General features: G+C 38.6%; 1 protein-coding gene across 3 annotated transcripts in view; it reads right to left on the reverse strand.

Moving 5' to 3' along the window:
- Window positions 1-7,036, reverse strand: part of cdc14ab (cell division cycle 14Ab) — a 48,424-nt gene extending 41,388 nt beyond the window's left edge. For all 3 annotated transcript variants that reach the window (XR_002596728.2, XM_022215634.2, XM_022215633.2), the window contains exons 1-3: window positions 6,648-7,036; window positions 4,614-4,704; window positions 3,057-3,132 (exon numbers count right to left, since the gene is read on the reverse strand). Coding sequence is in view for 2 of the 3 variants with exons in the window: in XM_022215634.2 (XP_022071326.1) it covers window positions 3,057-3,132; window positions 4,614-4,704; window positions 6,648-6,744 (264 nt within the window). In the remaining variant the exon portion in view is untranslated. The remainder of the gene's footprint in view (window positions 1-3,056; window positions 3,133-4,613; window positions 4,705-6,647) is intronic.
- Between the last annotated feature and the right edge of the window lie 7,642 nt (window positions 7,037-14,678).

Genomic DNA, 14,678 nt, shown 5'->3' on the forward strand with positions numbered 1-14,678 from the left:
ACTCTCATTACATCTCTTTCTGATTGTTTGATCAGAGACATTCACACCAGTGGTCTGCTGGAGGTCATTTTGTAGAGCTATTGGAGTGCTCATCCTGTTCCTCCTTGCACAAAGGAGCAGATACCTGTCCTGCTGATCGGTTGAGGACCTTCGACAGCCCTGTCAAGCTCTCCCAGACTAACTGCCTGTCTCCTGGAATCTCCTCCATGCGCTTGAGAATGTGCAGGGAGACACAGCAAACCTTCTGGCAATGGCACGTATTGATGTGCCATCGTGGAGGAGTTGGACTGTCTGTGGAACCTCTGTAGGGTCCAGGTATCGCCTCATGCTACCAGAAGTGACACTTACCCTAGCCAAATGCAAAACTAGTGAAAAACAGTCAGAAAACATTAGGAAGGAAAAAAATGCTAAATACTGGAGCTATGTCGAAAATTCATTTCTCCATTACTCACATGTATGAAATGACATATGAAAACAGACCCCAGGTTGAAAAAAAAAACGAAGTTCCCCTTTAAGTTGCTCTGATTGAGTGATTTTGTCGTCATGTGTTGGTGCAATGGGCAAAACATTTTCCCCAGACACATTTGTGCTTTGTTAGCTTGTTTTAATAATTTTTTAAAATATGGCCCCTTATTTAGGTATTTGGACTAACAGTGCCTCAGGGGATTCTGATCAACTCTTTCTGTGGTGAGTAAATGTTTATGTTCCATTTGGTTTCCACTTCTTTTGAACTTTGCAGTTACAGTGTTAAGTAGCACCTTGCCCATTAACTAACAATGATATCAATGATGTTGTACTCCTCAGCTATGTCCTCTAATCAGGTTTCCCCAATCAGCGTCACTTCCCCTACTCCATTATCCTTTCCATTATTTAAATTTATTTATATAATGGAAAGGATATTTATTTAAATAATGGAAAGTCTAAATCTTTCCAAGTCTAAATTCTCCTCACTCCAACCAGGAAACATGGTTTCAACCATAACATCATTCTCTAGCCTAGGTAACATCATCACGTGCTACATCCATCCTTATATCAGTGGTGTAGACAACTTGACTGATTAAAAAGAAGTATATCCAAAAAATATGGCTGAGACGATTTCTTTGGGGAGTCAACGCGAGTGTTTACCATAGCTGTCTACTATACAAGGAGGAGTGAAGGACAGATTCTGAGTCAGTGTGTGAAACCAGGACAAACTAGTCCAGCTCTGGACTTCCTGATCACGGATGGCAATGAGCTCCTGGTTAATGCTGCCTTCATGCCATAACAGAGTCATCAAAATACCAGTGTTCCACTTGTAAACAGCAGCTTCAATTCCTAACCAAACAGACAGAGTCTGTTGGTTTAGACACATTGTGTACAAACTGTTAAACATTAGCCTCATAGTCAGTGTGAAGGAAATTAAACAGAGGTTGCGCATCTAAACTGTCCAGTCGGCTGGTTGTCATGACAAATGACAACAGTCGACCATAGGAATGTGATCACCATGGGAACAGATTAAACAGAGATGATCTGAAGGAGGAGCTGAAACATCCAAAAAATGAAGACAAAGTGAATGTTCTGTGTGACAGAGTGAATCCTCACTGTGACAAAGTCTAGTCTCCGGCATATAACCAAAAATCTGTAAAGTATGACTGAATCTTTTCTTGGTTAGACTAGTGCACCTGACTCTTGCAGGTTTATCTGTGTGCCTTTGTTGGGCCCATTGAAGTTGATAAAATCCCTCTGTTTCAATAGAGTGATTTTATCTACCATTTAGTAGAAAAAAAAATCATTCTTATCCATTTCAAGTCTGACATCAAGATACCTTATTTCACCCTTATATTTGGCCACATACCTGGCTATGCTGCAGTAACTGAGTGAGGACTACTCTGGGCACAGCTGTCTAGTAGCATCTATCAATGTCTGTGAGGTGCTTAGAGAACATTGGTAAATTGTACAATCTACCTATACATGTGAGGCGTTCAGAGGATTTCACAGGTAAATATTAACCTGTGGGAAACAATAAGACATGGTAAAAAAGCAAATATAATGCATTTATTATAGAGTATAACCAAAGCATGGCTAGAAACACAGCTTTTGTGGTCAAAGCATCAATATTCCCTGATTGAAAAAGTATCTGTAAGAATCATGGCCTGTAACTTTACGGGTGCATGGCTGGCAGACCATCTCTTTGAAATGTGTTTCAGCACCAGGCATTGGCAAACCGTAGCAATGGAGGAGGGGGGTGGGGGTGGGTAGGTGGTGAGGGGTCAGAAATTAAAAAAAAAAAAACTTCTTATAATATCCCTCAAACATCAAATTAAAAAAAAGTTACAGTGGTCACTAAGGACAAAAATGTCCTCTTCAAAAAAGCAGAGATAAAGATATTATATAACAATAATTATTTCCACTTTCAATCAGTTAGACTTTTAGAGCAACATTAATTCTGATCATAACTACCAAAATGTAATCATTTGGAGGATGCCAACCTTGTAAACTGCAGGGTTTTTTTTTTAAATTTCAAAAACATTTTTAAAAATGAAATATTTTTCACATAATAGCTGCTCAGAGGATTTTTTTTAGGATTATGACATAATGAAATAAGTAAAAGACTAGTACCAGCACTGATTCCAATGTTTGTTTTTTTGTACATAAGATTTTAAAATCTCATGGAAACTGAAGTTGACAATATGCTAACTATTGGTAAACACTCCTTCTGATTAGCCTACGACTTTATATTACTCCAGAAAAAGCAAAAACATAGGACCACTTTTAAAAGACAAAAGGATTTATTTTTCAAAATTGAAGAAAATTCATCCTTAGTTTCAGAGTCATCTGAGTCGCTCTTGTTGTCAGCAGAGCTTTTGGTATTGTGAACTTTTTCCCCATATTTCCAGTTGGGATTAAATTAAATTAAAATGTGCTCCCATCCCCGTGTGACATGCCACCAGTACACCATATACACCTGCAAAAGTCTCAGTGTCACAGTGTGAATGCACGGTGGCGTCATGCTTCGTCTGTCCTGTTGCATTCTTGACATGCCTGCAGAGGGAGAGTCAGTAGCAGAAGAAACTCACCTTCAGCTTCTTGTTGAGCTTGCAGCAGTATCGGTACAGCATAGCCAGGTTCAGAGGACCAAAGTCTGCATAGAAACTGGAGACACACACAGATCCGCCAGTTTAAATCATTCCATCTCATCAGTGTTTTCACATAAAGCTATCAGTCATCATTTACCATATACTGGCTGATATGGTAAATGATGTTGAGCAGTGGAGAGTGAAAGTCTCACGTGATTTCCTCAAGCATTTCCTCCTTATCAAAAATTTCTCACACTTCCGTCACTCAAGTCTGGACCAGTATGAACCGTCTACCTCACTGTCAGTTAGGAAACAGGAAACAGAAATTCGGTAAAAGGTTTTGAGCTTCTTGACTACACTGACAGTCACTGTACTTAACTAGTTTTAAACATTCTAGGTGTGTAATAAATAATAATAAATATATGCACAACAGTATACACTCCTTGTAACAAAATACTCCACAAATCTGGTTCCACACCTGTCAGGTCAACCTCCTTACCTGTGTCTTTGCATGCAATTGTTGATTGTAAAAGAAGTATAGTGTTGCTGCATCTGCTCCACAAACACTGTGAGTAGGTTATGTGTAAGTGTAGCCACAGGATTACACTCTGATTGTGGCTCAAGAACATTCAACAGGCAACAACCTACTTTAAGCCAAAACTAGTCAATTACTGTGTTACTGACCTGAAGCCTATCCCCCAACCCTAACCATTTCTTGGTATGTCTGTGCTGACTTGATATCAAACTAAATTAAAATGGGAGAAGATAGATTTGCTTCCTGGGCGGGGCAGGGGTTAAGTATCAAACAGTTAACTCTAGGATTAGTGGATAACCCAGTGGAGCTTCCATCTGGCTGATCCAATCTAACACCAACTCTTGAGGAAGTGCAAGAATCTACAGGCCTGATGAAGAACTAGCCGTACCAACAGACTTGTCTTACTGCAGCATGTACAAGCATTTCAGAAGACTTTGTGTTGTGTTGTTGATATACTTGGCACTAGAAACTCACTATTGTGAGAGGTACCAAGGCAGCATACTTTTGAAAATGATGATCTCTGTTTTCTGTGCTATTGTAAGTAGTTAAGGCAGTGTAGATACTTTAAGTCCTTGACAATAAAGACAACAATGTGTAGCTGCAGCAACAGGCCCACTGAGATTAGAAAAAAAAGATCAGATATTGAAACACTGAACGTAAAATAAATACCATAAATTGGAAAAGTATTTTAAAGAATTTGTAGGAAAATATTTCGGGTATCCCTAGTTCACAGTCTGTCTCCTCTGTCCTTGTGGTGAAAACTTCAGTTCCTCTGAAATGAGTCTAAAAGGTGCTGCAAGTAGACAATTCTACACACAATCAAATACTGTCTGACTACTGAATGATCTGTATGAATGAAAAAATATGGATTGTACAAGTGAGAACAGCAGCATCACTAAATTCTTACCAGCTCATCTAAAAAACAAAACAAAACAAAAAAACTCAGTCTGTAGCATCTTCACACTGTTTTCCTGCAGCAGATCAGTACTGAGAATGCAGTGTAGCAAGTGTGAGAAACTTACTTTTCGTAGACAAACTCATCATCTGTGCAGAAGTAGTGAGTATTGGCGGTGCTTTTGGGTTTACTGCGTAACGTGGCAAAGTATAGGCGTTCTGGTAGAGAAAGAGATGGACATGGAATTGTTAAAACTAAGATCAGTTCAACTCCTCGAAATCTGCAATATCAACGTCAAATTCTATAGAACTGGACTCTATTTTGTAAATCTGAATTCAATGTAGCATCAAATGCATGTCACAAAATATATGATAATCAGAATTTTTCTTAAGAGTTTTACTACATTTTACAATTTTAGGAAAGGATATGACTTTAGTCATATCCTTTCATCCATTTTGAGCACGTGATCCTTTAAAAATTTGAAATGAATATTTTCAGCTTTGCTGAAAATTTAACAAAACTCTAAAGTGGGGAATTTTTATTGAGACAACATTATTTAAATAAGATTTCAGGCTGTTTTTCCCCTCATCTTGTTAATAATTTCACAATCTGTCTGATTAAACATCTAGTCTATAACACTGGTTATAAACTTCTTCTTCACTCAGCAGGAACAACACAAAAAAAGGACACCACCATGAATCACACATCATGTTGGTATTTTAGTGATGTACTAATGTGGATCAACTGCCTAATTACTCGTTTTAATTCATTACAAGCAAATATATGAATTTAGAAACAGGTTTTTAGAAAATGACCATATATTTTCCACAATTTTTTTTTTTTTTTTTTTTTTACAGCAAAGCTCTGATGAGACTGGAAAGTCAATAAGTCAAAGAAATGTAATTAAAGCTTGAGTAAAGATTAAAATTTTACAAATTGCTTGTTTCTAGCTACCTGTTCCTTTTCCTGACTGGCAGTCATTATACTTATCAATGCCCCAGACTGAATGATTGTTAACCAGTGGACCTGTTGATCAGTTGATATATTAAACTCTGCTGTAACATCCCCTTTAATGGTTGCACTCTCTTAAATACAGTAAAAAAAATTTTTTTAAACTCTTTACATTAAATAGTCTTCTTTAGCTCCCAATAAGCCATTTTTTTACCACTTCTTACCTTTATCAACTGACCGTATACAACTTTTGTTTATCTTTAATGAGGAAAAGGAAAATACTCCTTATGTCAATGACAATATGTTTGATACATTACAGATTAAAATATACTTTTAAAAAAATCTTTACTTAAATCTCTAAACTGATCAACTTATTACTATCCTAATATTGGTGATCAAAGCGATAAAACAAAAAACACAAAATGGAATGGATAACAATATGTGAAAGTTACACTTGCAGTAAAATGAAAATAGTATCAAAATTTAGAAAAACACAAAGCTTAATTCAATACCTTCAAAAAATAAACACGATCAATTAAGACAATAACTTTTCAAAATTTATACTTTAGTGTTAATGGACCATTATTTGTGCTGCTTAACTAATCTGACAGTGCTGAGGGTAACCACAGATGGTGAGAGGCTGCTGTCTCAGAGTCACAGTAGCACATCGTTAAATATTAAAAAATAAATAAGTATAAATACGAAATCATGAGGACAAAGCAACTGTAGAAATTATTCACTCCAAAATCACCACTTTAAGACTTCAAGATGGGGTAGAGATCACTGTGCAAAGAAAACTTGAAAACTATAAAAATATACCATACATGATCCAAATCAGTATTTACTGGATATCCCACTACTGTATCAGACTCTTCATATTAAATAAAAAAGATATTTCTGTTCAATCTGCATTCTTGTGAAGCTGCATCAAACATAGTACTTTTACACATATAGAGATATAGGATGTTGATTGTAATGTATGCTGAAGCTATATTTTATTTAAGTTTTGTTCTACGAAGGTGGATAATAAACATTCTTGATTAGATTTTTGAATTTGGAGTTTGACTCTTTTCTTTATTAGTTTCTGATCTTTAAAGATCTCTGCCATTATGCACTATTTGATTAATCTTTTACTTGTCTTAATTATCTTTGGTCACCTCTGCACTATTTATGAGACTTTTTGTCTTTATTTAACTACTTTCAAAGTTACCTTTAATAAACTCTGCCGCTCCCAGCTGCTCACAGTCTTCTGTCATCCTGAACAGAGCAGACAGGATCGGGGAGTGCTTCACGCCCTCCACTGTCATGGATTCGTCTAATTCCTGGGGAGTCTCACCTCCACCCGCTGGCTCCAGAAACTTTTTAAACTGCTAGCGGCTCGGTCAGCCGTTAGCAGGCCAGCAAGCAGAGGCCAGAGACTGTTTTAAAAAGTTAAAAACTTTCACCTCAATTTTCCATTAGCCTCTGCTGTTTGTCCTCACTCACAGTGTAGTCTTTTTGACCGTTCCCGTTGTTTTGTTTTCCGTTTTTAACCGTGAATATTCCCAGGTTAGCATGTTAGCACGCTACCAACACCGCTGCTTGACGACGCTCCGAGTCTGAAACTCTGATTGACTAAATCCCTCCTTAAGACACGTTACTGTAGCAACGGGAGCCGCTCCCATAGCAACGGCAGCCAATCATCAAACAGAGCACCCCGTGTTGCCTTCACGGTCCACTGAGAAACACACAAACAATGAGGCTTTCAAATGCCCACAGAAACAAAGGATAATAAGCTATATTTACAGAACTGTTACAGTACAAATGAAATTGTAACGAAAATTTAAATGTGTATTTTATGCACGGCTTTCGGTAAAATATAGAAAAATAAGCACAACCATTCAGCACCACAAAGACCTACAAAAATTCATATTCATAGTGACGGAAGAAAACATTTTTGTAATCTTTGAGACTTTAAGAGCTGTGTCCAGCAGCTTTAAAGCAGAATCAAGAAAACAAGCTGGACTAGCTCTTGTAAAGAGTATTTTACTTTGGGAATATTTATCATTATCACATCCCAAGACTTCCCTCTTTTGATTTATTTACATTTGTGCACAAAGTGTATAATGGCGCATGACAATTCTTTTGGATTAGGAGTTTGTTGTAATTTATAAGCATAAAGGTTCTGAGTGCTACAGTGCTCTGCTAGGTACACAATTCTATCAGATAAATCTCTACCCAAAGCTTATACATGTTTTGTGCAGTTTGAAGAGCCGGGATTTATATTTTTTATTTTTGTCCTATCTTAAAGAGTTCATTCTGAGTTTGAATCCAAGGTTTTGAAAAAAGACTAGGGGCCTCATTTATAAAACATTGCGTAGGATCCATACTAAAGTTTGCGTACGCCGAAAATACGAAAAGGGCGTATGCCCTTCGCCCCTGATTTATAAAACTTTGCGTAAGTACGGCTGCATGCAATTTCTTGATAAATCACACACCAGCTGGAAGATTGCACAGGTGGATCCACCTCACATTCCGCCCACAACACACCCACATTTTACCATGAATGGTCAATGCAAAGTAACTCATGAATGTATCTGTATATAAATAAGCTGCTGATCCACGGCATTTCACGCAGCGCTGGCCGGCAGTCTTTTCACTGCTGTGCGTCAGGATGAATGAATCATGTGTTGACCCAGGCCACCCTGCCACTAAATTTGTTCTGATCATGTCCGATGTACAAATAATTTGCACACTGATTGAATGTACATTTTTTCGGTTCACATAGAGAAATTCATCTTCACTCGGGGGTTGTGGTGTGAAGCATGTGTGCCTGTGTGCCTGTACAGGGCTGATTAATGGTTGGACGCTCATCCCATTCGGCCGCATATGGATAAATAAACAAAATTCTTTACTTTTTTTTTTTGCCGTTTTACTGTGATAGTTGCAGTGAAGAGTGACAGGAAATGGGGAGAAGAGTAGGGGGAAGACATGCATAAAAGTGCCGCGGGCAGGAATCGAAGCCGGGCCACTGCGTCGGAGACCACCCCTACAAATGGATGAGCCATACAGGCGCCGGGTGATCAGTAAACAAAATTATTTAATAAAGATCACCGCACCGGCCCCAGATACCGGCCCTTCGATCAAACGACCGAATGAAATAACGTTCAATCCGCTCCTGTTGATATATGAACATAGTTCTGCAAATACAGTCGTCGGCCAAATGGCGCACTATAAGAACATCTACAACAATGAGGGTTTATGATTATCCGGCTCTACAAGTCTAATATGTGATGACAATAAAGGTTTGAGATCAGTCTGGTTTCAATTCGCCACTTCATCCTCCGGCACTGCCGTTCCCTCTGTCTCCAAAATGTGCTTAAGCAAGCATCAAAGTTGGCGCACCGGTGCGCACATTCTCACGCCAAGTTTTTTTTAGAAATCACAACGAACACAGCGTACGCCACTTTCTACGCAAAGTTTGTGATTTACGCCCTGTTTTGTGCGTAAAGAAGCATCAAGAATCAAGGTTGGTGCGCCGGTGCGCACATTCTCACGCCAAGTTTGTTTTTATAAATCACAACCTTTGCGTAGAAAGTGGCGTACGCCACTTTCTAGCCCTGTTTTGTGCGTACGCAAGTTTTATAAATGAGGCCCCAGATCTTTGACCTAAAAAGTCATTTTTTAAAAAAACTTTTCATACCATCCATTTTTAAAGTTAACTGATTGGACAAAGCATTGTCTTGACCAACATTTTACTATTTCATTTCTTGAAAGAAACTTGACTTAAAAAGTGAAATTTTCATTTTGTAACTATGGATGTTCTGAAAAGTCTGAAAGCTGACTCCAGTTGTAATTACCACCACAAAGCCTCAAACTTTAGTTTGTTGGAATTTTAACTCAAAAAGCAAAAATAAATAAATAAATAAGTAAATAATGAAATAATTACTGAAAAATTCCATTTATATCTTGACCTTAAAAGCTTGCATCATTAATCTTTTGCTTCAATAGATGTGTGAGTGTGAAACCTCCAGAATTCACCTCATACTGTAAATCTTAGTCAATCATTCTAAAGTCTGTCCATCATCTCTGCAATTTTAAGCCACACAAAAGACTCCGGTCATCTGACTGAATGCTCTTACTAGTTATTTGTTGTTACTTCTTCACCAATTGCAGCATGTTAAATGTTTCTTCATTTTCATAGTTTGCAGTGTCAGTTATTGACACCATTTCAGTCACGTACAGTCAGGTCCATAAATATTTGGACATTGACACAATTTTCAGCATTTCAGCTCTGTACACCACAACGATGGATATGAAATGAAACAATCAAGATATGCTTTAAGTGCAGACTTTTAGCTTTAATTTGAGGGTTTTTAGATCCAAGTCACATCAACGGTGCAAGAATTACAAGACATTTTAGATGTGTCATCCATCTTTTTAGTGGACCAAAAGTAATTGGACAATTGGCTCTTCAGCTCTTTCATGGTCACGTGTGTGTTATTCCCTCATTATTTCATTTACAAGGAGCAGATTAAAAGTCTACAGTTCATTTCTCATGGTGTATTTGCATTTGAAATCTGGTGCGGTCACCTCTCTATATGAAATTCAAAGAACTGTCATTTTCAGTGAAGCAAGTCATCATTAGGCTGGAAAATCCAAACAAACCCATCATCCATTCTCTATACACTGCTTTATCATCACTAGGGTCGCGGGGGGTGCTGCAGTCTATCCCAGCTGACTCGGGCGAAGGCAGGGGACACCCTGGACAGGTCGCCAGTCTGTCACAGGGCTACATATACAGACAGACAGACAAACACACTCACATTCACACCTACGGGCAATTTAGAGTAATCAATTAACCCTCAAGTGACCGAGTGGGGTCATTTATGACCCCAGCCATATAATTATATTTGCCGTTTTTATATCTTTTATCTGAAAAATGTTTCCTACCATGAATTTGTCAATCTACTTGTCCTACAGCTGCTCATAGTTTTTTGTAGAGATCGGCCAACTGGTGTGACAAGGATAATGGAAACTTGTCTGGGGTCACTTATGACCCCAGAAAGACGTGTAGGTTTTTCACTATTGTAGGCCTTAGTTTTATTTATTATTTATTTTTACCTCTAATCGCTATATTTCAGTGTTTTGCAGTGCACGATAGCTGGTAGACCTACATTTTTAGCCACAGCTGCCCTGGGGCAGACTGACTGGCTGCCAATCCACTCCTACAACCCCTCTGACCACCACCAACATTACACAGGATACACATTCATACACCAGTGTAAGTGGCAGTACTGGAGGTAAGGTGGGTAAAGTGTCTTGCATTGGACAAACGGCTCTGCCTCCTGAGCCACAGCCGCCCCTAATCTAAATACTTCTTTGCATGTTACATTGCACACACACAGACAAGATGTTTGTGTAGATTTTGTTTTTAAGTACTATTGATTTACTATTGAGGAAACAAAAGGAATAAGGTTTTAAAAACCTCCATGCAGAAAGATCCTGGGATTTGAACCAGGTATTTTCTTGCTGCAAGGCAAAAGTTCTAACCACTATACCACTGTGCAGCCCACAAACCCATCAGAGACACGGCAAAACATTAGGTGTGGCCAAATCAACTGTAAAAGGAAGAATGTACTGCAATACCAAAAGACCCAGAAGACCACAGGGAACAAGTCTGGTGGATGGTACAAGAATCCTTTCTCTGGTCAAGAAAAACCCCTTCACAGCAGTTGGCCAGATCAAGAACACTCTACAGAAGGTAAAATTCCCCATTTAAGAGAAGATTTCACCAGAGTGAATACATTGACTTCCCTACATGCTGGAAACCATTGGTGACTCTCAAAAACAGGAAGGCCAGATTAGAGTTTGCCAAAAACAAACAAACAAAAACATGTTAAAGAGCCTCTGCAGTTCTGGAACACCATCCCATGGACAGATGAGACAAAGATCAACTACCAGAATGATGGGAAGAGAAGAGTGTGGAGAAGAGAAGGAACTGCAACCAAATATTAAAAGTGACAATTTGATTTATGGTTATGTTAGCTTGTCAAATTTCTTTTTGCCCTTTAAAAAGGTGGAGGGCCATTAGCCCCCACAGCTCAACTGGTTGGACAGGCAATCCATAAACATGGACTACAGTTCATGAGGTCCATGAGTTCTAGTCCGATCCATGACCATTTGCTGCTCGTCCTTGCCTCACTCTTATAACATTTGATGTCTCTCTCTCCACTATCTACTATAATAAAGGCTAAAACTCCCATAATATCTTTTAAAAAAGCAAATAAATTAAACCTGGAAGTCTGCACTCTAAGCACATCTTGATTGTTTCATTTCACATCCATTGTTTTGCTGTACAAAGCTGAAATGCTAAAAATGATGTCAATGTCCAACTATTTATGGACCTGACTAACTAGGAGATGTACATGTCTTTTTGTCTTGACAATGAGAATGTTGCCTGATATAAACCAATGATATCAGGCTTTTAAAAGCATGTTGCAAGACTGCAGATAGCTTTTCTTTCATTTAATTTATTTGTTGAATAATTGTTCCTCTCTCAGGTAACTTCTAGATTTTTCCTTATAGAGCCAGTGATGTAAAATAGGACAGAGAAACCATTAAACTTAAAATAACAAGAAAAAATAAGACTTTTCTTTAGTTAAGATTATGTCCGTGCTGAACTGCATGAACTCTACAAAAAAAAAAAGAAAAAGAAAAGATAAAGGCAGGTGAAATAATCTGTCCTGGGTGGTTTTAACACCTAAATATAAGAGTCCATGCCCACATTGAGGTTCACTGTCTTGTTTAAGCTACTACTGCTGAATATCTGTTTATAGCAGACTAATGATGTCAAACTCACCTGCGATCAAAGAGATCCACACACGATTTGGACCTGGTCCTGTTCCAGGTCTTGGCCCTGGCCCTGGCCCTGGCCCTGGCCCTGGCCCTGGCCCTGGCCCTGGCCCTGGCCCTGGCCCTGGCCCTGGCCCTGGTCCAAGTCCCAGTCCAGGTACTGGTCCTGGCCCAGGTCGTCCTATACCTGGTCCTGGCTGGAGAATCTGGGTGCCATCCTGGTGTGTCCTCCAGGCCCCAGTGTCCGCCATGCTGCAGGGCGGTGAGCAGACTGTGAGAATGCAGCTAAGCTGAGGAGGTGTCAGGTGACTTAGATCAGGTTTCTGCTGGTTCCAGAGGGGACAGAGGTGTGAGTTTACAGCCTTCTAAGGTTTCAACACACATTCAGATCTGAGCTGGACTTCCTGCTGTACACACTGTACATCGGCTCACCAGCAACAGGTGAGTTAAAGAGGTTGGAGGAACAATCAACACGACACCACACTGATGACGTCACGGAAAGAAGACAGGACCACAGGAAGTCCAAGTCCAACTTCACTCGGTAAAGTCTAGAGCAGGTCACCTGTTTTCATCCTGCAGTAACAGACACACCTGGACACACAAAGATACACAGAAACAACCACTCCCGTCACTGCAACCTGTTAAAATTTTAAACAAAAACAAACTACGGTACCCACAGTTCAACAGCACATCCATCTTCAATATTTGCACTAAGAACGAACTGCAGTGTTTCACAAAAAACAAAATCAACTGATGAAAAATGTATTAAATCTAAAAATGTAAGAACTGAAATTACAGCAAGAGATAAATCTCATAATCTTGACCACAGATGCCAGATTATTGACTTATTATCTGGCAATAGTGACTCCAAAAGTCTCAGAGCTGATCTCATACCTGAGAATCATGATCTGAGAAGTTATCATTTGATTTGAAAACACATAGGCTTGATTTATCTAAAACTGAATCCTCACAGTAGTCCAAAAGTTGATATTAAAATTCATAATTTTGATCTTCATTGAAATGGTGCAAAATGTTGCTTAAGTCATTAAATTTGCTATGAGAAGTCAGAATTTTGATTCAAATAGTTATAGTCCATCCATCCATCCATCCATCCATCCATCCATCCATCCATCCATCCATCCATCCAGCCATCCATCTAGCCATCCATTCAGCCATCCATTCAGCCATCCATCTTAGCAACAGGCTAAGTCATTCCAGTCTGTCTCCCATCGCCATAAAATTTGAATTTTACTTTAAAAAGTCTTGATCTTGACTTCATATCTTACAGTCAAGTTCTAAAACAGTCTGAAATTTGGGACAATGCCATAGAATTGACCAAGACAAAATCAAAGCTCAGTGACATAGGTCATAATTTTGACCATAAATTGCGGTTAAGATGTTAATCTTGACTTCATGGCTCAGAATCTTGATCTAGAAAAATCATAATTTTGTTTAGTAGTTTAGTAACTAAGAATGTTCCAAAAAGTTTGTGTATAATTCATTTGCTAGTTTTTCATTCTGCATAGTGATCAGTGACTAGCACTGACGCCTCGCAGGTAGAAGATCCCCAATTCACATTCCGGCCTCAGCCTGGGAGAGTGGAGTTTGCATGTTATCCTTGTTCACATGTGGGTAATCTCCAGGTTCTCTAGGGGACTCCCTGGACAGGTCACCAGTCTGTCATAGGGCGACATATAGAGACAAACAATCACACTCACAATCACACCTATGGACAATTTAGAATGATCAATTAATACAACTTACAATTTTTGGACTGGGGGAGGAAGCCGGAGTACCCAGAGAAAACCCACGTGTTCACAGGGAGTACATGCAAACTCCATGTAGAAAGAATCCCAGGTCCAGACCGGGACGCAAACTAGGGATCTTCTAGTGGTTAGCTCAGTGCTAACCACTGAGCAACTGTGCAGTCCATCCAAAATAAATGCCATACAGATCATGAATTCATGATTAATTAAGCACGTATAACAAATTAGTTACAAATGATGAGTTAACAATGAATTAAGCACTTTACTAATGTTTAACTAATGCTTAATAATGTGTTAGTTGAACATTTAAAACTGTCTTTACTAATGCTTTGTAATGCATTACTAATGGTGAATTCATGATGAGTTCATGAGGATTTAAGGATTAACTAATGCTTAAATTATGCTGAACCAATGCTTAACTAATGCTTAATAGTGTATAGTTATTATAAAGTGTTACCGCTTCTCCATATTGTTAAATGGAAATCGGATCTTTTTAGCAAATTGAGATGGGTATTTGTTTTGGTAATTTAATTTTTTCGTACCTCTCTCTTTCTTGTCAAGTATAATAAACCATATAAATAATAAACATTCAATATTATGTATTTTGTATTTGTATTTCATTTTACACTTAGTTTTACTTT

The sequence above is a fragment of the Acanthochromis polyacanthus genome, chromosome 15, assembly GCF_021347895.1.
Source record: "Acanthochromis polyacanthus isolate Apoly-LR-REF ecotype Palm Island chromosome 15, KAUST_Apoly_ChrSc, whole genome shotgun sequence".
Classification (NCBI taxonomy): domain Eukaryota; kingdom Metazoa; phylum Chordata; class Actinopteri; family Pomacentridae; genus Acanthochromis; species Acanthochromis polyacanthus.